Source organism: Pelecanus crispus, chromosome 16 (assembly GCF_030463565.1).
Source record: "Pelecanus crispus isolate bPelCri1 chromosome 16, bPelCri1.pri, whole genome shotgun sequence".
Lineage (NCBI taxonomy): Eukaryota > Metazoa > Chordata > Aves > Pelecaniformes > Pelecanidae > Pelecanus > Pelecanus crispus.
This window is the reverse complement of record NC_134658.1, coordinates 9,311,746-9,335,467: the sequence shown is the minus strand read 5'-3', so window position 1 is coordinate 9,335,467 and position 23,722 is coordinate 9,311,746. Positions and strand designations below refer to the sequence as shown.

General features: G+C 52.4%; 3 protein-coding genes across 8 annotated transcripts; 2 read left to right on the top strand and 1 right to left on the bottom strand.

The window, feature by feature from the left end:
• Positions 1–20: 20 nt before the first annotated feature.
• DNALI1 (dynein axonemal light intermediate chain 1) lies at positions 21–3,646 on the bottom strand. Its single transcript, XM_075722006.1, has 6 exons — positions 3,539–3,646; positions 3,318–3,448; positions 3,062–3,231; positions 2,350–2,528; positions 1,895–2,059; positions 21–366 (listed from the first exon to the last, which is right to left on the bottom strand). The coding sequence occupies exons 1-6, from the start codon at positions 3,644–3,646 to the stop codon at positions 331–333; spliced, it is 789 nt and encodes a 262-aa protein (XP_075578121.1). The 3' UTR covers positions 21–330.
• Positions 3,647–3,784: 138 nt separating this feature from the next.
• On the top strand, positions 3,785–6,229 carry SNIP1 (Smad nuclear interacting protein 1). Its single transcript, XM_075721956.1, has 4 exons — positions 3,785–3,963; positions 4,047–4,143; positions 4,696–5,285; positions 5,958–6,229. The coding sequence occupies exons 1-4, from the start codon at positions 3,785–3,787 to the stop codon at positions 6,220–6,222; spliced, it is 1,131 nt and encodes a 376-aa protein (XP_075578071.1). The 3' UTR covers positions 6,223–6,229.
• Positions 6,230–8,580: 2,351 nt separating this feature from the next.
• On the top strand, positions 8,581–15,871 carry MEAF6 (MYST/Esa1 associated factor 6). 6 transcript variants are annotated; one of them, XM_075722013.1, is made up of 8 exons: positions 8,581–8,676; positions 8,818–8,933; positions 9,037–9,124; positions 9,637–9,682; positions 10,349–10,541; positions 13,725–13,754; positions 14,548–14,581; positions 15,068–15,108. In XM_075722013.1, exons 1-8 carry the CDS (start codon positions 8,581–8,583, stop codon positions 15,074–15,076), a joined length of 612 nt encoding a protein of 203 aa, XP_075578128.1. In that variant the 3' UTR covers positions 15,077–15,108. The 6 variants fall into 6 exon arrangements, 5 of the variants coding, with proteins under 5 accessions (XP_075578128.1, XP_075578126.1, XP_075578129.1 ...); XR_012831677.1 differs by lacking the exons at positions 13,725–13,754; positions 14,548–14,581; positions 15,068–15,108 and adding exons at positions 12,105–12,244; positions 12,660–13,662; XM_075722011.1 differs by lacking the exon at positions 13,725–13,754.
• Positions 15,872–23,722: the final 7,851 nt, after the last annotated feature.

The window sequence follows — 23,722 nt, the reverse complement described above, 5'->3', positions numbered from 1 at the left end:
AGTAATATTATTAGAGAGATGCTTGCACATAAAAACGTTTATTAGTTTATTGCTTTGAAGGTCAGCTAGCATGTTACCAACAGGAAAGTCCCAGACACTACTCAAGTAGCTGAATGCTGAGATGGCATTGAAAGAGGGTGCAGTAATTAATGAAGCTCTTGAATTTCAACTCTTCAAGAGAAAAAGAAAGAAAGAATACAATTACAGAGCCTTCAGTTACCGGTAAGTGAAAATCCAAGATTGTTTTATGAAGACAAAACTTTGTCACTAATTGTAAACTTCTTGCTCTGACAGCTCTTCTGAGCACTGCCTGGAGGACAACAACAAAATCTACTTATTTGGTGCAATAATGCTTTCAAGTTGGGCCTGAAAAACAAATGAGACAGTAAGTCAAATTAGATTCAACCTAAAAAATAAATGCACATTGCTGTAAAGTGATACATTGTCTGTTAGATATTCAAAGCAAGGAGCTGAGGGATGCTGCAATACTTCAAGAGAAGCAGGCCAGGGTTTTTTTCCCTAGCTATTCCATTCCTTACTACATGTTTTATAAATTAGCTTTTCATTCTTGGCATACACACTTGTTGCATTCTGAGAAGAGCTGGCCTTGGTTCCATACAATGAAAGACTCATTTTATAATCTAAAGCATTGAAGAGGAAATTAAATAAAAGCTGTTGAAACAGTGGTCTGAATTCTCTGATTTCAGGCTGGACTGTGTTAGCTAAATTAAATATTTGGCGCTCTAGCATTTGGAACAGAAACTCTGACTCTGGGACAGAAGAAGCTGGGAACAGCAATTTTTTCAGTTCCTGAGACAACTTGACGCCCAATTAGTAGACTGATCAGAGAGCTACCCATGCTTGGGGAGCGCGTAGCGCATGAAGCTTCCAGGACTCTTAGATTGTCCTCTTCCAAGAGCTGCCATCAAAGTAAACTACAACAGTGGTATATACCCAGCTGTTAGAATACTTGTATTTCAAGGAAGAAACATGGATTCAGTGGCAACACATTTGATCTAACAGTTACTCCCATTTTGTGCCCTAAAACATTTCAAGATGGCCTGAAGATGTTAATGGTTTAGAAAGGAGAAACTGTAGGAGCAGGGAAGATAAGGAAAGCAGCTCAGTGTAAAGGAAATATTTTTAGCTGTAGCCAGAAACATTTAACGTTGTTTATGGTAACATTTTTTCTTTACTCAAAGATGTGAGATTTTTTTCTTTTCAAAAGCAAAGTAATGAGCAGAAGCTCTGTTTTCACCAAAGCAGCATGCACAAAATTACTCCTGTAATTATGCAGTCCCTACTGCATAAGTACACAATTGTTCTTATTAGGTAATATTTAATGTTAAATGGTGGGTCTTGTTATCGAGGAGTCAACTTTAATGGCCAACAGCAAAGAAACAAAACATATTAATTTGCCTTCACTAGACTTTCTATTTTGTCGTTGAGAAGGGGTGCTAACTCTTACAACCTTACAATCAAGTTACGCAGAAATAGATTCCTGGGGTCTCAGTCAAGTTTGAAGGCTCTGCATTTGGGGTTCAGCTGCATGTGTCCACTCTTCTCCAGCTGACTGTAACAATTTATCATTTTCTGAACAAATTCTGATCTCTCCCTGGCAAACGTGTGCATGACCAGAATGCGATCAGTCTGACGTGCTGTTTGAACCGTCAGGTTTACTAGTAATGACCAATTACTGACAGCAAGGAAGTAGAGAATGCAAAAGTACTACTTTCCCATTTCATTGAGAATTTAAAGAAAGTGGAACATTAATATAAATGCATCACAAATTTAACACTTCTAAAACTATAAGGAGAAAATTATTTTTATATCGTTCTGATAACAAAATGAGAAGTTTTATCATTACTATTTGGAATTGTGGGTTTTTACTGACCTTCAGCTGTTGATTTGTTCGTTTCAGGAACTGAACCTCTTCAGCGTGTTTCTTCTCTTCTATCTGTCGCCTTTCACTTTCACGTTTTTCAATGGCTTCACATTTAGCTTTCTGTTCACTCACTTGTCTTTCCAACTCCCGCTTTTCCTCTTCGAGCTCTGCAATCTTGGAAAAGGGTACAGGTCTCTCAAGTCTTGTTAGTTAATAATCAATTTTCAGTTAAGATGGGACAAAGTTGTATGTTGTACAGGTTTTAAAGTGATCCAGATATAATAGCAGATAACTTACAACGTGCAATTAAGCCCTAGGAAAACTGTAAGACAAGTATTTTGATGATCTTTACTGCCATCCAGTGGAGACAGGAATAACTGATTTCATATAAAATTTTATATGTAACACACTTATGCTGCATGATGTGCAGAAAACGACGTTATGGGGCTAACAGCCCAACTTACTCTTTTTTCCATGTCAGATTTGCCTTGCTCAGCTTGTAGTGCCTTCCGCATGCCAAACGCAACACTGCTCTCATACAATGTCTGATAAGCAGCAATTGTCATTTGGATTTCATCCCTGACTCGAAGCAGCAACAGTCCTCGCTCTGCACAGTTAATTGTAGTTTCACGGATCAATTCATCTTCAAAGAAAGGGTGCAACAATCTAGTTAGAGTAGCTACTGTACATTTATCTGGGAATGCTGGATACACACGGGGTCAAGAGCTTGTTGTCTTTTACCTATTCTCTGCACCACAAACTAGAGCTAGTCACAAATCTTTTTGTTGTTGTTACATTAAAGCTATAGCAACAAGTGCTAGCAAATAAAAGCAGAGTGGTGGTACAGAACCTACGGTAACAACAGTGATACTGTTCCACTAAAGCTGTAACAGCAAACACCGAAAAACTTGTCATGGTTTTTTGCAGTTATCGGGAAGCCTCCAGAAGAGTCAGGAGCCTCCAGAGGAATAGCGCTTAAACCAGCGACAATCTCTTGCATTTGTAAGACCAACCCACGTCATCAGAGTATGCAAGAACGCTTAACACTTATACAGTGTTTTAAGTTAAATTAACTGTTGGGATTAAGTACAACTAAGAGAATTTCAAGTTTCTTTGCATCGCTTACTATTAAATTATTGCTAAATATTACTAAAGCGCTGCTTTCTGGGCACTGACCGAAGCACTGGGCGTAGAGCTCCCTGCGCACGGGGCAGATGCCGGTCTCCCGCGCCTGCCTCTGCTGCAGCCGCAGGTCCAGCTGCTCCTGCAGGTGCACGACGTCCAGGCGGGTGCTGGGCGCGCTGGACACCTCCTGCACCCACCGCTGGTTCTCCTCCTCCCACTCCCTGCCACGAAAAGCACCGGGCGTTACGGGGGGCCCTGCGGGCGCGGCCGGGCGCTGCCAGGCGCGGGTGGGCCCGGCCCCGCTCACCGCGGCGGCAGGATGGCGTTGAGGATCTCCTGCGGCTGCTTCGCGGCCTCGGCGGCGGCCGCCGGCCGGGGCGCTGGCGGGACGGGCCCGGTGGGGGCGGGCGGCGGCGGGGTCCCCTTCAGCGGGCGGGCCTGCGGGGAGAGCAGAGCGCGGTAGGGGCGGGCGGCCTGCCCCGGCCCCGCTCACCCCGGGAGCGCTGCTCCGCGCGGGGCCCCGCTCACCCCCGGGGAGCGCTTCTCCGTGCGGCGGCTGACGAGCATGGGCGGGCTGTACCGCAGCAGCGAGTCCGGCGGCGGCACCATCATGGTGGCCGCGGCCGCTGTCGCCATGGCGACGGCCGCCGTGCGAGGGCGCATGCGCGGCGCAGAGGCGCCCGGGGCCGGCGCGCCCCCGGCAGAAGTGCTTCCGGGTGGCGGCGCGCGGGCCGGAAGCGGCGCGCACTTCCCTCGGTGGCGGCCGGCGGGGCCATGGAGGCGGGGGCCGAGCGGCGGCGGGAGCGGCGGCGGCGGGAGGTGGCGGTGAAGGCCGAGAAGCGGAGCCCCCGGCGCTCCGCCTCCCGCTCGGCGCGGGGCAGCCAGTCGCCGCCGGCCGAGGAGCGGCGGGGCCCGGCCGGGCCGCGCCAGGGCAGCCGCGGCAGGAGCAGCAGGTAGGGCCGCCCGGCGGCTGCGGGGCCCCCGCGCTGCGCCCGGCCCGGGCGCGCAGCTCACCCCTCCTCTCGCTGTTTTCAAGATCGCCCAAGAGGAGGAGCAAGTCCGGGAGGAGGAGCCGGTCCCCGCGCGGCAGGAGGAGCCGCAGCCCGCACCACGCCGCCGTGAAGGTGAAGCAGGTAAATCGCGTTGTCGGTAGCAGCAAGGCCCGGCCCCGCCGGCGGAGGTGTGAGCGGGGCCTTGCGCGCTGCCTGGCTCCGCCGCGACAGCTGCTCCTGCGAGACTCGGCCGTGCCAGGTACAAAGAGCGACTTCTCCCGTGGCAGTTGTTCTCTTCTGGTCCCTGTAGCGTGCCCGGTCGGGAACCGGAGGGCCGTGGTGCGCTAATCGCCCGTGCTGCCCACCTCGGGCTTTGCCGTAAGCGACTGGGTGTTCACACGCGTGTGCGAACCCGGCCTTTGCCACCGACGCAGGCTGTCCCTGCGAGCTTCTCTGTGTGCCCGGAGCAGGTGATGCATCACGCTGTTTCTCGATCTTGCTTTATTCTGTGCAAATTGTAGGAACCCAGATCGGTTGGCAAGGAAATAAGTTTCTCTCGCTTTGTTAGATCGGCACGCACCATGTCCGTGTTTTCCGTGCGTAGCATTGTGATTTTTCTTAAAAGCTGAGGTAGCTTCACTGCTCATTCATTCTAATTCTGAATACGTCACTGTAAGTGATTGTTCATTACAGGAGCGAGATGATCATTGTCGCAGAGGAAACGAGGAGCGAAAGCAGAGATACCCGTCAGAACAAGAACACAGGAGAGACAGAAGTGGTGACAGAGAGAGACACAGAGACCACTCAGACAGAAGGAAGAATCCAAACGAAAGGCCTGGAGTCCGAGGCCACGAGCGAGAGAGGGATGTTCAGAACATCCGTGAGCAGCAAGCAGAGAGGGAGTTTTATAACGAGCGAAGACGAGAGCATCGACAAAATAACGAAGCTAGCGGCATTGACCAGAAGCCAGAACTCGGGCAATCCGATAACAAACCTAAAGAAAAACCTTCTGCAAACAAAGAGAAGCCAAGCTTTGAACTGTCAGGTGCGCTTCTAGAGGATACCAACACTTTCCGAGGTGTTGTGATTAAGTACAGCGAGCCCCCCGAAGCTCGGATTCCAAAGAAGCGATGGCGCCTCTATCCTTTCAAAAACGATGAGTTTCTCCCAGTCATGTACATTCACAGGCAGAGTGCTTATCTTCTGGGCAGGCACCGCAGGATCGCAGATATTCCTATTGACCACCCCTCCTGCTCAAAGCAGCATGCTGTGTTTCAGTACCGGTAAGTATTACTCTGCTTGTGGGTGAAAAACAGGATTATTCAGGAACTTCGGGGGGGGGGGGGGAACCCAAACAAAAAAGCCCTGGATATGCACAGTTGAGAGGTACCAGTTTCCTCTAAGTGCATTAGAGAGAGATGGAATTTATGTTTTGAGTGCTGCATATCATCCCAGCAGTAATCAAAAATATCTGTAATTCCTCTCATTTAACCACAAGCAGCCTTTTAGTAAGACAAATAACACAGCAGGGTTAAAGACAGAACTGTGTATATATCTGAATTGGAATAAACCGGCAGGTGTAATTGGCACTAAAAGTATTTCAGGGAGAGGTTTTTTTTCATTTGGTCTTTCACAACAAAGTCTGCTGATCTTCTCTGAAGCAGCAGGGGTTGCCTGCTGCTGAAGACAAAGATGCTCTCTTAGGGAACAGCCATCTGTTCTGGTGTAGGAATTACTGTATTGTATCATCAGAAGTTTTAGAAGGTGATGCAGTCTGTCAGAATCTGCTCAGTCTCACGCAGTTTCTCATTGCTCTCATCAGACCGGTTCAGATCTCTGCAAGTACAGATAAGTATGAACTGCACTGGGGCTCGCGTGCTGGACAACCCATCTGCTTTTGGAGTACGTTTCCTGTCTCGCTGTTGTGATTGAAACGGTCTTTTTTGTTTTGCTAGGCTCGTGGAGTACACTCGTGCTGATGGTACCGTTGGCCGCAGAGTAAGGCCCTACATTATCGACCTGGGCTCTGGGAACGGCACTTTTCTAAATAACCAGAGGATTGAACCTCAGCGTTATTACGAACTAAAGGAAAAGGATGTACTGAAGTTTGGGTTCAGTAGCAGGGAATACGTTCTTCTCCATGAATCTTCAGATAAATCAGAGGCCAACACAAAGGACGATGATGATGATGAGGAGAAGGAGGAAGAGTCTGACAGTTAACAGATGAGGAGGAAATTGGGGGGGGGGCAGGGGAGAGAAATTCTTCGCAGTTGAACATGCATTGGGATGTAAACATTGAAGCATCGCAGCACTGATGCCTCTTATTGCCTTAAAGTCCTTTTTCTGTTGCTGATCTGTTCTCATAGTTTATTTTGGGGGACTTCACTGATTATTCATCTTCGATAGTTCTGCATATCAGGAAATACAGCTTTTTTTTTTTTTTTTTTTTTTTTCCCCCGACACGCAAAAGAGCACCTGAATGTGAAAGCTCTGATGCTGGAAATATTCAACAAATGTTGAAAGACTGTCCTGTTCTAGGAAATTATGTAAAACACAGCTGGCATATTTAAAATGATTTTTATTAACTGTTTTGTCAGAGCCCTTTGAAAATGATACTTTACTGAAATATTAGTTAGAAAGTAACCCAATGCATTTTGTAACACGTCTTGTCTGGTAGTTTGCCAAATTCCTTTGTCTGTTAGGAGTTCTAGACAGGAGAATTTACCAGGCTCGCTACCAAAAAGGCGGAAACATTGCAAAGCCCCTCTTGTATTTGTATGTTTCGGGTAGTTAGTTTGCCTTGTGATAACTTTCAGGGACGGACATTTCGCTGGAATACATCACCTGAAAAATCACAAGGTCATTTGAAATAGAAGTTAAATGCTTCCTGGGATTTTAGGTGAGGATAATGTGATTTGGGGGCTGAGGTCCAGGTCCGTGCCTGCCCAGGATGTGTCCAACACACGATGCTGAAACTGTTACTGGATGTCGAGTGTCCGGGTCTAAAGCTGGAGCCTTTATTTCCGATACCACCCCCGCCCCGTGAATAACTTCTTGTTTTTGTTTGTATTATGCATAAATACCTTTTATGTGGTGACATTTTAACCAGAATTTGCACTATTTAAGTTTTCTTTTTATACAAAGTTCTACAAGTCACTTGTTTAAAATAGCCTTCTCCCCTGTAAAAGAAAACAGTGCTTTAGGAAGAGGAAAAAACAATTCCACTCACTGAAAGTACTTGCATCTTGCATATTTTTGGATGTCTTCTCCCCCTTGCTTTACGGTATAAGAAATGTGTATTTTCCCCACTGTTTACTAATTAGCCTGGATGTTTGTTCTGTGGTCACAAGCTATTCATACCTGCTGTGTATATACTTTGTGTATACAAGGGCTGCCTATCGTATACACAGGCTAGAACATTTATGGTGTAAATATGGGGCATTGACGTAGGTTTTCAAACGGTAGGTAGAATGAGTTTTGATTAGGAGGATCTCCTTTATATATACTCTAGGGGTTTTTAAATAAAGAATTTGTAAATTTAGCCCTAATTACTTTTAGTTGTAATATTTTTCTAGCGTCCCGTTCCTTTTTATGTTCCTTGAAATAGATGAACTTTCAGTACTCATTTCAGTATTAAGGACACCAAATAAGTTTAAACAAAAAAAAGCGGCATGAATTGTGTACTCGAGAGGCTGTGACTGGGGGGTTCGTACCGCGCCCCCTGCTCGGACCGTTCCTACCCGAGCGTGGCCCCGGTGGCTTGTTCTGCGTCCGGGCTGTTTGCCCCGGTGCAGACGGGCTCTCGCTCAGGAACGGGCATCGCGCTGTGGTTTAAGCCGGAGCTGATCCGTGCCGCGACAGGGCAAAGCAGCCCCTCAAGCCTCACCGCGCAGCGTTTACACTAACGCAGTTTAACAGAAGCTTGAACCTAGCCTAAAAACCAGTTGGGTTTAGTCAGACAAACGCACCCAAGGCTGGAACGGCCTCTCCCGAAGGAGCTTTTTCCCCGCAGAGGGGAGGCACGGAGCGGGGACGCTTGGGCTGCGATGGGAGAGGGGGGCGAAGGCTGCCTGCCCCGCCGAGGCCCGGCCCCGGCCCCGGCCCCGGCCCCGGCCCCGGCCCCTGCCCGTCCCTGCGCGCTGCCGGCGGCGAGACCCCTCCCGGGCGGCTCCCGGGCCCCCGCCGGCCGAGAGCAGGGGGGAGCCCCCGGGGCAGCACCGGGGCTGCGGCCGGCCCGGGAGCTCGCCCGCGCAACGCTGCTGCCGGCCGGGGCCGCGGGCGGCGGAAGCCGAGGCCGCCCCGGTCCCGCGGCCGCGCCGCGCCTGAGCCGGGCCCGCAGCTCCGCCGCCTTGCTTTCAGCGTGAAGCTGCGGGGGCCGGGGCTCCCGCCCTGCAGGCGCGGCGGGCTGGCCGCGGGGGGACGGACGGACGGACGGACGGAGCGAGGGACAGCCCGCGGCGCCGGGCGGGGCGGGGCGGAGCGGAGCGGCGGGGCCGGGCTCGGCGCTGCCCCCGGCGGCCCCTCCCGGCAGCGCAGCCGCCGCCCCGCCCCGCCCGGCCCGCGCAGGCCGCCGCCGCCATGGCCGCGCTGCACGCCAAGGCCGGCGGCCCCCCGCAGATCCCCGACACCCGCCGGGAGCTGGCCGAGCTGGTGAAGCGCAAGCAGGAGCTGGCGGTGAGCGGCGGGGCCGGGGCCGGCGGGCGGCGGGCGGCGGGGCCTGGGCCGCGGGCGGCGGGGCCGGGCGGGCGGCGGGGCCTGGGCCGCGGGGCGGGCGCGGGGCCGGGCCCGCTCCATGCGCTGCGCTGTGCCCGGCAGGAGACGCTGGCCAACCTGGAGCGGCAGATCTACGCCTTCGAGGGCAGCTACCTGGAGGACACGCAGATGTACGGGAACATCATCCGCGGCTGGGACCGCTACCTCACCAACCAGAAGTGAGTGCCGGGCCCCCGCCCCGCCCGCCCCGCCGGGCCCTGCCCCCCCGCCGGGCCCTGCCCGCCCGCCGGGCCCCCGCGATGTCGGTTCTCTCTGCTTCAGGAACTCCAACAGCAAAAACGACCGGAGGAACCGCAAGTTCAAGGAGGCTGAGCGGCTCTTCAGCAAGTCCTCTGTCACCTCGGCAGCGGTGAGTGCCAGGCCGGGCCCCGGTGGGGCTGACAGACGTCCCGTCCTGTCCCCATCCCCGTCTGCATCCCCGTCCCCATCCCGGTCCCCGTCCCCATCCCCGTCCCCGTCCCTGTCCCCATCCCTTGGTGCTCCTCAGTGCACCTGGTCCCGTGGCGGTCGCCTGGGCTGCTGCAGGAGCCGTTTCCCATTCAAGCCCCTGTACCTGCCCTATCTCCCCCAACCCGAGCATCTTCATCCCACGTCGCAGCCTCTTTCAGAAACCCTTTTCCTAGTGCCCAGAGAGGTGAAAGGGAACCACAGTCAAGAACCACCCCTGCCACACGCTTGTCACTGCCACCCGTCTCTTCATCCTTTTGCTCCTAACCCCCTTCTGCTGTGCCATGCTGGTGCTAGGTCCCAAGCTCTTCCAAGTAAAGGCCTGTTGCATCTTTCTCTGTGAGGTGATCTCTGTGGTTTTGAACATTTGAAAAGTGGTAAGTGCTTTCATTAACATCCCTTTCGGTTTTCTAGGCGGTCAGTGCATTAGCTGGAGTTCAGGACCAGCTCATTGAGAAGCGTAAGTCACTTTTTCATTTCTCTCAGAATTAGAAGGAATTACACTTGTCCCCACCATTCAGCTCTGTCTCCAGTTGCCTGGATCCGTGCTGCGCTCGCTGCTCCCCCGCAGCGCTCTGTCCAGGGACCTGCGGCTGCTCCTCTTAGGCCTGCTCCTGAGCGCTCCCAGCACAACCTCTAGCTACAGAATTCAGCAAAATGGCAACGTGAGAAACAGAAGTAAAGTTGAGCTTCCTTTCTCGAGTAAACTTTTATGCTCAGCAAGGGTTTCTTGTGCATAAAACTTATTTAAATGGACTTAGTGCTCTTTGGAGAAAGAGAAGAGCTGAAGCAACGCGTTTCTGTTTGTGTGTCTGTCAGTCAGTTGCAAGTGACATGGCGGGGAGCCACTTACATTCAGGATTTGTAAAAATGTTTTGTAGTCAATACCAAATGGGATGCAATTCTAGTGTGCTTCAGTTGGCCGAGGAGGTAGCTTGCTGTCCTTCAGAAATACTCTTCAGGTTCTCTTATTTACCTCCGGGTGCCATGAGGCTCAGCATGGCTCTGCTTCCCCGTGTACTGTTGCTGGGGGTTGCTTCGTCCGTGCAGGGCTTTGCCAGGGCAGCCTGGGCTGCGAGCTGCGGGGAGGTGACCGTCGTGCTTGTCTGTCTTTGTTGTGCTCTAGGGGAGCCAGGCAGTGGCACAGAAAGCGACACTTCTCCAGACTTTCACAATCAGGAGAATGAGCCCAACCAGGAGGATGCTGAGGAGCTGGATGGGTCTGTGCAGGGGGTGAAACCCCAGAAAGCTGCTTCCTCTACTTCTTCTGGAAGCCACCACAGCAGCCACAAAAAACGGAAGAACAAAAATCGACACAGGTTAGTGGTACCAGCAGCCTTCTTGTCATGCCTTCTGAATGGTTAGCTGTTGTTGAATTTATTATGTGAAAGGAACTGGTAACTTGTTAGAACAGTGAGCAGCTCAGGTCACATGTTTTGGTAATTTCTCTGGTTTTTAGCTGTATGCATCCTGTAGCGTTCATCAGGAACTCATTGTCCCCATTGTATCAAGGAGGAGAAAGCATGCTGAGAAAGTTAAGCAGCAGTCGGCGCAGGGTACTAACTCCAGCTCTGGTACAGCTGTGCTTCTGACCTGGCCTTTTCAACTCCTGTCTGTCCAGGAGAATAAAGCTGTCTTCCTCCGTAGAGGAAGATTGCCATCCTGGCCTCCTGCACTTGCTTCTTGGTCTCTGCAGAACCAAGTAAGATAGGAATGTCAGTACTTTCTTTGGAAAAGAAGGGTGAAACGGCAAATTGGAATGTTTTGGGGGTTGTGGACATTCTTCACTAAGATTTCCACTCCAAGCCCTTTCAGTTTTCAGTGTCTCAAACTGAGTCTCTTTTGATTATGGCATGGAAGAGTTGCTTTGTCAGGTTAACCTCAAAGTATTATTAAACTGACCTGAAATTCATGTGAAACAAAGCTTTTCTGAATTCTTTAGGGTTGAATTTAGATGACCAGTTCTGCCCCTTAAGGTATGCCCCTAAGGCATGATGCAGCACGGCGGGCTGATGGCTCAGAAATCTGAAATAAACTCCCTGCCTTACAGTGCTGCCTTCCATGGGCCAACATCAGCTGCCGCTTAGTCGTGTCTCGGTGCCCCTCGGCAGAGCTAGCCCAAGCGTTTCTCCAGAGTACGACAGTGCACTGTGGAGTCACACCCTAAGGGGAAAAAAAACCCCGGAAATCCACGCTTTTGGAAAGAGGAGACGCTGCAGAACTGCACCTCTCTGGAAATGATTGCTGGAACCTAGAGATTATTAGAAGTAAAGGAGCTTTTAAAAATCAAGAGTTCTTGCTAACTTTGACCTTGTTGGCTTTGTGTATGGATGGGCCTTCCTCTTTAAGGGACCTTCCCATACAATTACAGAGAAATGTTTTACAGAAAAGTGTTAAAAATTTACAAAGATTGCTGGGGGAAGGTTGGTTTGGGAGATATGGAGGTAGGTACAGTACTTGAAAAATGTTTAACTACTTTTTCTCCTTCGTTAGGTTTTGAGTCGCTAGTGTGTCTAATTCTTAGATCAGAATTTTCTTCCTACAGCACTCTTAATTGGGCAAACATCCTAAAGTACTGGATGTCCCTTTGGTTCCTCATGCACTGGGAATCCAAAGCAGTTCAAAACTCTTTCTTTGCCTGTAGACAATTCAAAGGACGTTCAGGAATAACGCAAGGAACTACATCTGTAAACAAGTTCAGAGAAACAATCTGTAAAACTGAAGTGCAGCTTAAGAAAATTGCCATTTTGAACAAATTATAAAATATCCTGCTAAGCACTTACGTGGACAGCAAACCAATCCACTGCAGACGCAGTGGGCTGCAATATGAGTGCTGTGAATAATACAAATTATTTTGCTCCGTTGCATAACCCGAACTTTAGCGACAGGAGTTGGGAAGAAGCTGCCCTACTGACAGGTTGTGTTGCTTTGGGGTTTCTCCTACATTCCTTCCGCTGAAGCAGCTGATGCTGGCTACTGTCGGGGACAGAATGTTGGACGTGAGGAGCCCCGGTCTGATCTGGTATGGCAATTCTTACCATCCTAAGAGATACATCAGACACATCTACATTACGGAAAGGCTTTCGCAGTTAGTAATGGACTATTTTGTAATGCTTAGCATGGCCAGATAGGTAATTGAAAGAAGAAGATAATTAAGTTTGTCTGTTGTAGAAACACTGTTAAAATTGTAAATGCAGTTACTGACTGTCCCATAAATTTTGGCAGAAAGGTCCAAACAATTTTCAAGTGTATCTAGGTTAAAAAAAGCAAACAACAGAACGGTCCCAGCCTACTGAAAGCATAGCTAAGTGCTTTAAAATGCATTGCAGCCCAGAGTGCTCTTTAGGAAGAGACCCACATGTCTGTTTCTTGAGTGTCATGGAATAAAAAAAAAAAAAAGGCAGGAAAAAGAAATATTGGCGTTTCTTTTTGTTCAGAAGCTCTTCCATTTGCCAGCATGTTTGAGTTCTGCTCACCTGTTCCTGAAGAACTGGGAGGTGTTGGGAACAGGCACCCTGAAGGTGCGGTGACTCCACTGGGTTTTCTACCTCATAGCTGCCGAGAGCAGTGTGGACAGCGGGATTCAGACTGGGCAGAAGCAGCGTGAATAGGCAGTTTAACTTTGAACAGTTAAAAACAGGGAAGCAGATCAAAGTGACAGTGCCTTTATTGAAGTCATCCACTGTTCTCTTTGAGACCACAGGAAGGCCACGATGATCATTTTCTGTGTCATCAGCAATTTTCATGGCTAAAAAGTCATTTCAGGAGAAAATTCAGTGCTGAAAAGCTACTAAGTTACAGCTGATTTGACGATAAGTCCTTTCCAACAAATACAGTTGTGAGCTTTGGGGCAGAACTGTTTCTAGGGCCAGTGCTGTGCTATCCGTGTGACTGCTGAGACGAGGGGTGGGAATGTCACCAAACTCTAATTAGCTTTGGCCAATTGACCGTGTTCTCTTTTTAGCTCACTAAAGGAGGCGAGTGCAAGAGGATGTGTGTGTGCGTGTGCATTATGAGAATATTCGAATGCAAAGTTGGCCACTCAGTTCTGTGTGGTCTCCACCTCTGCCTGAACAAGCTTTGCTTTGCCGTAATGATCTAGACAAGGCCACTGCTTTCTGACCACCCGCTCGTTTGTTTTTGCAAGCAAATCAGTTTTTCTCTGCCTGTGAGCTAGTGTGCACTCTCACGTATCTGATAGCTTCCTTTTCCAGCACCCAAAATTCCCTCCGTAAAACCACTCTGCCTCTGTTCTAACACCTCTTTTTCCCAGAAATCCAATTGGGGAGGGGGACTCTGGATTGCCAGATCTGGAGTGCTTTTTGTGCCCAATTCTGGTTAAGATATCTTAAGAACTTTATGGCATTTGAACACTGGCTTTATTATTTTTTATTTTATTTTATTTTTTAGTAATCTCGCTAGGGTGGCTAATCAACTAATTTATTTAATTCATTAGTATATTAATTTCTATTGCTTTCTTCCTTTCAAATGCTGCCCCTCAGCCCGTCTGGCATGTTTGATTATGACTTTGAGTAAGTTTGACTTGAATTAGTACTTGTGCTGTGTTGTTAGTGTGTAGACACCAATGTGCCTTTTGAGACCTTTCTAACCCATAGTTTATCTGTTTAATTGTAGGTATGTATATTAGGTTAGGCTGGGAAGTTTTTTTTAAAAACAGAAAAGCGTGATGGAGGTAACATTTTATTTAATAACTTCAGCAAAATTAAATTAACTTCACTCTTCTTTACCTTTCTATTTCATTTTTAAATAGATAAACTTTTTAACTTAAAAACTTAGTTTACAAACTGATTCTTCTGGCTTTGCTTCTTAAGGAGATTAGTGTAGACTTGGATATTTCCTTCTGGAAAAATGTAATAAACTCAGTACCTTTGACTCCTATAATCCCTGTCGTCTTAAACTCCTATCTCTAGTCCAAGTAAATAACTGTTACCACTATGTCTGAATAATTACCTGTGGCATAGTTACACACCTAACAAATTAACATAGAGCATGCGTATTTAACCTTACTTCTTTATGCTGCATAACTTCCCTGTGATTTTTATTATGAACCTTTATTAACTCTTTTCTTGAGTGGACGGAATATGCATTTTGGCAAATAATAAAGAATCCACTCTCCATCTCTTTGCTGCTCTCTTGTCCAGTAATATTGGGACAGTGATTTGGCTCAGCCGAATTGAGAATGTGGATTGAATTAACCAAATAGTCTTTGTTGTAGCCTGTGCCATATGCAGTAGCTGGTTCTTTGAACTCTAGTCTTGGTTTAATGTATTGAAATGGACATTTCTCTTATCTTTCCAACCACAGGATTGATCTCAAGTTAAACAAAAAGCCAAGAGCCGTAAGTATCAGTGCTCTGTCGTTGTTTTCATTGCTCATCTGTAGACTTGAGTGGCTGACTGACTCCTAATCTTAAAAAGCCTCCCTCTGCTGTAATTTAAGATCTTGTTTTCATGGTTGAGGAATATCATGGTATGAAATAAGCGTTGTCTTGTGGATTTGACAGTAAATAAGCCCAGGTAGGCTTGTTATGAAGCTAGGTCGCAGTTAAGTCCTATGCACTTTTTATGAAAAAAGCTGTTTTGCGTCCTATTATCTTGTCATGATCTGGAACATTAAAAGCATCTGGTTTGAGTCGACGCGTTCTTGAACTAAGGTTTTGAAGGGTCCTTCTTTTGAGTATTTAGCTACAAGAAAAAAAATCTCTTTTCTGTTTTGCCTGCAACTAATGGTATGTAGAAATGAGAGAAGACTGAGAATCCCAGCTCTGCAAGCAGGATTGAAAGTAGAAAGGTCTTAATGTGCCTGTCCTTTCCTTTCCCTGCAGGACTACTAGAGTCATCGGTGCTGATGCTTCTGGGATTTAGGTCTCCATGAATCCCCACTGAGAAAAATGCCAGTCGACTGAATGAGCACGATGGCAGCTCTCTGGCCAAGTGTCTGCAGATGGGAGTGGCTCACTCTAAAGAACTTAGCTGGGGGGAGAAAATCTTGGACCATGTACTTTGCATCATTTTTAAGTCACCTGAGTTGCAGGAAGACTAAGGTGTAGTAGTAGTAGTAGTAGTCCTGAATTCCTGACTATTCTGTGCTTCCACCTCAGTCGGGAACTTCCTAAAATTGGCTGATCTTGCTGCTGCCACCCCTGTCATCTGCAAACCCATGGAGAGGTATTTCTTTTTCCACTGGAACTGCGGTATGATTCAGTATGTCCCATCCATGTTGTAAGACTTAGATTACTTTTGTTGCTGATAATTAGCTTTGTAGTTTTGTTTTTGTTTTGGTTTTTTGTTGGTTTTGTTTTGGTTTTGTTTTTTTTAAAACCAAAGCATATAGTTAACAAATTGACTTTTGGTTTCTTTGTTTTAATCCATGTGGAGTGGAAGGTTCTTCATTTTGTGGAACAGCTCATTCTGATTCTTACTCAAGCAGAGGAGAAGGTGGTTAACCCTTTTCTCTAATTTTAATTTTAAACACCGTCCCCTAAAATTTATGCAGTGCTTTTAGATGCAGGGAAGGCTGGAGCTCAAAGCCATCTTGCTCTTTGCTATCTTTGAGGTTGGGTGGATTCTCTTTTTAATACAAACTTCTGTCATTTGTACATAAACAATAAAAGTTACATGTTTGTCTCTCTTCTCACGTTTTGTTCCATCCAAAATTTGACTCCTAGTGCTTTTTATTCTCCATCTGCTTTTGAGGACTTTGCTGGAATTCTGCTTTTGCATGGTAGCTATTCCTTGTCTCGTGACCCTTAGGAGGTTTCCTTTGTGCTCGCTTCCCTCTGGTAGATGTAACATGGAGTACTTGAAAGGAGTGCCAGGCACTAATCTTGAGCTGTGTTCAACTAATCCCGCTCCAAGGTAGGACTTGGATGTAAATCACTTCTTGCTGATACTGGCAGGATGCCCGCAGATAAGGGATGAGCACTCTGGATTGCCACTGGCAGAGTACACAGAGGAATGGGTGTCAGGTGCTTTTCACAGTAGCCAGGTCAAGATATCAATACTGATGTTGAAATAGGCTTTGCTTTTCTCAAAGCGATAAACTGCCTTTGTTACCGGTGCTGTAACGCGTTTGTGTCCGCTTAAACATTGCCGATGGAGAGAGTGCCATGGGAAAAGTTGTATCGCTTACAGCCCCCAGTACGTGCCTGTGCGCTGGTTACAGCGGAGCGTTCATTCCGTTCTGCTGCACCTCTGCTTTCCTAGCGTCTCGGGGTCTTTTTCAGCTCCCTCCAGGCAACCCAGTCGATGCAGAGCGGTGCCTGAGAGCGAAGGCAAATGTGTGGGACTGAAGTTCTTCGTTCTCTTCTCTGGTTCAGGGATCAAGGCAGCTCCGTATGCGTTCCTGGTTGGAGCTGGCTTATCCTGCAGTAGAGCGAGCGGCTGGCACTCTGCTGTCAGGGGCCGACGGCCGTTTTTCTGCGGGGGGTCGGGATTGTAAGGGCTTAATGGGAGAGCTGCAAAGCTGCCCTACTTTTTTGTGTTTTAAGTTACAGAGGTTAAATACAGGGGGGTGGAAGATCTAGGAAACAGCATCAACTAAAAGGTCTTGCCTTTCCATAGTTCTGGAAAAAAGAAGTCTTAGCTGATGGTTTTTGATTACTGGGCTTTGGTACAAAAGCAGCTTTTCTCCCACTACTGCTGCCATTCCAACGCAAGGATTGCAGGAGCACCTGAACTTCAGAGGGTAAAAATCTTTGCTGCACCTCTTTGACCTCGAGGAAAGCTGCTGTACCTTTTTGGCCAGAACATTCACCTGCAGAGAAATAGCAAAGGGCTCATGTAGCTCGGAGTCCTTGGTGTGTAGGTGGTTTTTTGTAGCAAAGTGTCGATCAGCTCCGCTTTCCCTGTGATACGCATTAGGGGTGCTGTGGGGACAAGGGGAAAATGCAACCTTTCCAGCCTCCGGCAGTGTTTGTCACTAAAGGAAGGGGACAGCCTGTTCTGATGAGGACGATGTCTGATGGCAGCAGCCCTGGGGAGCCAGCGCATTGATCAGGGCAGAAAGCTAAATGGCAAACGTTTGGGTCACAGCTAAAGGAACGGGGTTGGGCTGATACGCAGCTATTCCCTCCCAGGTCCTGGTGACTGGCAGCAGCCCTTTGGCTGCCACAAGACGGGTGAGATGACGAGGCTGTGGGGCCCGGTGTGGTCTGCCCCAGCAGCGGGGACAGTTCCTTGTCCCAGAACAAGACCTGATAGCTGCGGCTCTGCAGCACCAGTGGTGTCAGTGGAAGGAGCGGGGAGGACAGTGGGCCGGGACCCCGATCACTTCAGGAGCATGAGCACTATCGCCTACAAGAGTGTCGTGAGATGGATGCTGGAGTCTGACTCTGGCAGTTGTGCCTAAAATGTCTATTTTATTTCTGAAGACTTCTATTTTTCTTCCTAAACAGCCTGCGTGACTAAAGATAGCTAGTGCCGGGCCTGGGACATGGGAGTCAGAGTGAGCTGCACAGGTTGATACCTGAATGGCAATGAAAGCTAAAAGTAGCAGTTAAAAATAAATCACAAGTCCTTTGCTTGCAGAAGATGAATCCTGAGCAGAGCGAATGAGGGGTGGCAGAGCAGCAACTGTCCTTATGGCCACTAAAGGTAGGGCAGGAGAAACGCTAATCCCCCGCACAGCCTCGTCACCAAGAGGATTAGGCAGGAGTTTCGCGAGCCCAAGCAAGCGGCCGAGCCGCAGCCAAGAGCTGACACAAGGGAGGAGGGGCAGCAGCCACGTCAGGGAGGGGGTCCACGCGTGGTGCAGCGCCAGGTAAGGGGGCAGAGCCGGGGAGGGGGCGCAGATGCCCTGCTGAGCACATCCCACGTGCTGGGATCTGGCCCTGCAAATGCTCGCCCGTCTTTCGCTAGCCTGGCACTCAAGCTGGGCTGGACATCGGCGTGCAGCAGTGCACCACGCATCCTTCTGGTGCACAGAGCGTGGCAGGTGCGTGAGGCAGTGGCTCCTGGGCGTGAGGGTCCATCACCTCGCTGTCTCCTGGTTGTCAGGGTCCCCATGGGCAGGCAGCGCGGCCCGCTGGTGCCAAGGTGGAGGCAGCTCCTGCGCACCGGGTGCCGGTGGCTCCTGTCGCTCTCTAGGACAACGCTCTGGGGGCTGCAGTGGCTCTGGAGGCTGGCGTGGGTCAGTACCGTGGGACCTCTTCCCCAAGGGCCTTCACACACTTGTGTGGGCTCCAAATGTGGTGCATGCCCAGACCCAGAGGCTGCTCTCACCACATGGCCGCCATCATCTCCCCCAGTACCTGCTGATCTGCTACAAGAGCTGCTGGGACGGTGCCTTCCAGGTGACTGAGGAGGTAACACCCCAATGTGCCCCCACGCCGCAGGGGCTGTGGAGAGCTGCAGCTCCTGGGCCATGGCTGAGCCCGGTGCCGTGGGCTGTTGGGTGGCCCTGCGGTGCCAGCGGGGCTGTAGGTGCCCAGAGCATGGCACGGTTCCCCAGTCCGTGGCACGGTTCCCCAGGCCGGGCCAGTGCTGGGGCCGTCCAGGCTCAGCTGCCCGCGTATGTGTCAGCCCCTGCTGTCCGTGGTGGCTTTCAGCTCGGCACGGCGTTGCGGTTGAGGCTGGAAAGTGGCAGCGAGGGGAGTGAGGTGGAGGAGGACAGGGTCTCCACGCCTGTGCTGCAGTCAGGGCAGGCAGGTGGGTTCCCCAGCATAGTGGTGCGGGCAGGGGTGTCCCCGGTGCAGGGCCGGGCGGGTGTCGTGGGGCGCTGGCGGGAGCAGAGCTGTGGTGCCAGGGCAGTGGCGGAGCAGCAGCGGCACGGCGACGCCAGCGAGGCCGTGCTGGGGAGGCTGGAGGCGCTGGAGGCTGACGTCCGCTTCCTCTGCACCGAGCTGGGCGCCGAGAAGCTGCTGTGGAGCAGCCGGTTCCTGGAGCTGCTGCAGGAGCAGCAAGGCCTGCGCCAGCGGGTGAGTCCCCCGTGGGGCCCCCAGCCCCCTCGGTGCCCTCTGGTACCCTGGACCCTCATGCCCTGTCCCAGCTGCAGGAACGCCCGCGGTGGTGGGACAGCGGCAACAGCCCCGAGCTGCTGGGGGAAGCGGAGGAGCAAAGTGCCAGTGGGAGCGAGGGACAGAGCCTGGCAGGTAGCAGCTGGGGACTGGGGGTGACGGGGAGCCAGTGGTCGGGGAGGGGGGGACCTGCCACCTGCAGCCAGACCTGGGATGGGGCACCGTGCTGAGCTCTGAGCAGCACTGGGAGCCCACCAGCTCCCACCTGGGCACTGGCAGCACCGGTGGGCACTGGGCTGCCCTGGGAGGAGAGGGTGCTGGGGAAGGGTCGGGGTGCTGCCTGCCCAACCCCAGGCTGGACCCTGCAGTAGGAAGCGACAGCAGCGCAGGAGCAGCTCCCAGGCCCGCAGAGAGCAGCTGCCTGGGGTCTGCTGCTGCCCCCGAGCCGCCCCAGCGCCAGGTCTCAGCCCCTGCACAGCTCCCAGGCCTCTGCACCAGTGACCCATCCCCGCCGGGAGCCCGGCTGGGTGCTCCCACACCCAGCAGAGCTCTGGCCATCACTTCCCCTCTTGCTCTGTTTAAGGACACCAGCGGATGGAGCCACCCTGGCAGCCATCCCCAGGCAGCCTTTTGGGGCCGGCAGCTCCATGACAGGCAGAAAATGTAAGTGAGGGTGTTGGCAAGATGGGAAGGAGCCACATGTCCCTCCTTGCCCGGGCACCGCAGGACACAGGCCAGGACAGCACCATCCTGGTTGTGTTCTCATGTCCCCGTATGTGCCTCCACCCCTCAGTGCCAGCCGGGCCCTGCCCCGTCCTGCCCATTCAGCAGAACCGCAGCCGTTTCCCAGAAGCAGGAATCAGCCGGAAGGCAGTTTGGGGCAAGCCGCTGCCTCCTGCGCTGCCCAGGGCAGGTCACAGCCGCCCCGTGCCTGCAGCCAGCCCCAGGGCTGACTGCACCCTGGGCAGGCTGGCTCTGGTGCAGCCCAGCAAGGACCATCTTCCTGATCCATTGCAACTTGTTGGGAGCTTCCAGGAGCAAGGAGTAAAGTCACTGCCAGCTCCTGGTCACCTTGCACAAGCTGGAAACACTGGGGCCACAGATGGATTGCAAAACCCAGTACTGCCCCATTTACTTCCTCATTAGCCGGATAAGTCCCCTCCATCAGCTGCTCCGCACATGTTGCAACTCTCAGCCAGCTCCTTGCAACAGCACTCGGGGGGAACTGGCTCTCCCGCAGTGGCCGAGGGGCCCTCAGCCCCCGAGAACGGCTCAGACAGGGATGCTGTGCTGTGGGAGTGCCAGCCCCGAGCGGAGCAGGCGCTGAGCTTCACCGAGCGCATAGGGCACACCTGCAGAACCCCCCCCGCCCCCTCCAAAGTGCCCTGTTGGGTCCATCAGCCCCCAGCCCAGCAAAGGGAGAGGAAGCGGATGGGGGAGCCTGGAGGAAGGCAGATCTGGCATGGCCACAGCCCCCCGTGGGTGGCCGGATCAGCCTCGGGCTCCCACACGAGGCGCAGGGGTGAAGGGCGGCCCTGCCCCAAGCCCTGGTCCTGCCTCAGGGGGCTGCGCGCTGCTCCCACCCTGCCACGGACTGGCCCTGGGGCTGCCAGCCGCTGCTCCGCCGCTGTAAAATACAGGCTGCCACGTTCCACTTGGTTGTGTCTGCTTGGTCTTTCCACCGCACCGGCTGGCACGGCTGTGCCACCACCACACTGCGAAGACCCCGGTCCCGCAGCTCTTTGGGGGGGGTGTGCCGAGACAAGCTCTTGCTGAAGCAGAGAGGGGCCCGGTCCCCACCCCAGGGCCTGGCCCGGAGCGGTGTGTGCCACAGAGGTGATTCAGTCAGGGAAGTGTTCACTGCGAACGTGAACTGTGCTGCTGAGGGGAGCGTGTGGCAGCAGCACTTCCCGCCTGGGAGATAATCCTGCCTTGCGAGAAGGCTATGCAAACCAGCCGCTCCTTGCCAAGAGATGGGCAAACGCTTTTCATCACTGTTCCCACTGCTCAAAACATGTCTCGCCAGCCCTGTGTGCACAGCCCTTCCCTGCAGGCCCTGGCACCGCGTTCTTTGCCACCATCAGCTGCCTACACCCTTGGCAGCGGTGACCCCACAAGTGTCTGGCACTTAACTCCCAGCAAGTGCCAGGTGAAGGGGGAATGAAGCTACTCCCTGGCAAATGGCCTTTTGCAGAAGCTGCCCCCGAGTCAAGGCAGCCACTAATACAGGGGCATTGGCCCTCTGCCACAGGCAGCACACGGCTCCCGCTGGCGCTGCCTGCACGACCTCCAGGCGCAGCTCGCCGGGCGCCCGGTGATGCCACCATGCCCGTGCCCCAAGCCCCCAGCCTGTGCATCAGGCCGGGAACAAACCGCTGAACAAATGCGTGCCTGTAACTGGCTCCCTCCTTCCCAAGCAGGGCAGATGCCCTGATCCACCACGCAGGCAGGTGTCTTCCTCTGGGACAGACCGGAGGAAACTCCAGTTTCTCCTGCCTTCTCTCCAGCTGGCGCCCGCTGTGGGCTGCCATTTTCACTTGGGATGAGTGCCAAAAGCCCCCCACGGCACATGGCTGAGGGTCAGCCAGCGACTCAGCTCCTTGTGGTCCTGCAGCCCTGAGAACTGGCCTCCAGCACTAAGGCTTTTATGGGAATACTTTCATTCTGGTTTTATTGCCAGCACCGGGCAGACTTGTCTGATGCTGCTTGGGAATTAACCCTGCAACGCTGCGGAAGAGCTGCCATGACCCTCGGCCTGCTGCAATCCCCAGGGCCCTGGAGACCACATGGAAACCATCTCCGCAGCCCTGCCTGCAGCCTCCATGCCCGCCCGGGGAGCTGCCCAGGTGCAGGGACTGGGGACAGGCTCCTACAGTGAGCAGGGATCACTCCTCCCAACGTGCCCATGCAACACCCCACACCGTCAGGGAACTGATGCAATGCAAATAGCAGTAGCCTGACTCATCCTGCACCAACCTGGCCCCTGCATGGTGTTTGAGGTGGGACAGCCCCACGCTTCGTAGAAACACCAAAATAGATCAGGTCCTGCAAATGAGCCACTCCTGCTGCAGCAAAACCCCAGACCCAAATTGGCCATCCCCTCTCCCACAGGAATCACAGCAGCATCCACGCAGAGACCCCTCAGGAGCACCGGTGGTGTCACACAGCAGCTTTACCAATGCGACAAGGTCCCAGCCTGCTGCAGCCACAGCTCAGCTCTCCAGAGGCAATCCACCGGGCTGTGCTGGAAGCACCCTGCCAGCCACTCTGCCATGGACAGGATGCAGAAGGTAGAGGGTGAAATCAAGCAGCATGAGTTACATTCGCCAATATTTCCTGGCCACCGGCGCAGCCCCCGCAGGTGGGCAGCCCCCGCTGTGGCACTCTCACCACCCCGCCTCTGAGTGAGGCAACAGGCTCGCAGGCTGCAGAAACCTTTCCCCGGGGCCAACACGCCATGCAAATCCTCCTGACCTATTGCTCAACCAGACGCTGTATTAGCTCCAAAACATTTGTGCAATGCAGGCCTTTGGGGGCACAGGAGAAGCACACTGGGCCACAGGGAAGCTCAGGGCTGCTCCTAGCTCTTGGCTTCGCCCGAGGGCTGAGCTGGCTGCTGCCACCCCAGTCGCTGCACCAAGGGGTTTAGCTTTGCTCAAGGAGAAACTGAGACAGCCAGAAAGCACTTCTGCAGCCCTCGTGCAACTCCTTAAGGGAGAACTTTCCCTGGGCAAACCCTGGCCTTAGGGAGCACAGGGATATTCAGGGCCCAAACCCTAAGGCACCAGGGAAGGCTGATGACAGGTGAACTGAAAAATGCATGGCTGGAGGGTGAGCACCGACAGCTACCTACAGGCAGCTCTGCCATCCCCAGCGCACCACCAGCCTCCACGGCCCTGCCTGCTTCCCTCCTCTGGCAGGACCCAGACCCTCTCCAGCTGTTGCACCTCTGCTTTGGTGCAACATTTACGCTGCGGAGTTACTCGCTTCCTGCATTTCTTTCTTACAGCAAGACCGTACCCAAAACTGGCTCTGAAACACACAGTGCGGAGCTGCTGCCATGCTCAGGTTACCTCTTCCTCTCTGCAGGGAGAGAAACAGCCCTGCAGCCTCAGAGCTGGGCTGAAAACAGCGGTTTGGTACTGAAACTGCTTCCTTGTAAGGTGGCCTGCCCCGGATGGGTGGCATTGCCGCAGCCCCCCACGTGACGCCGCACACGCGTGTCCTTCCATTACATAGCAGCTCCTTTCCCACGGCCCGTACAGGAGCCTTGGGTCAGATTCCTGCCTCTGGAAACGCCTTAAAAATGTTAAGAGTTGAGCTAGCCACATCCTGGAAATCCCCCGATGGGAGGGAACCAGATGGGTTCAGACAAAAGTTCAGCGAGCAAGAAGGGCACAAGGCAGCTGGCGCAGAGGAGAGGTGAGCAGACCCTGGCGAGCAGGCTGGGGCCCCGCGGACACCGGGGGCCTGGTCCCGCCGGGCTGGGAGCAGGGGGCTGCAACCCCACCCAGGGCCCTTCCT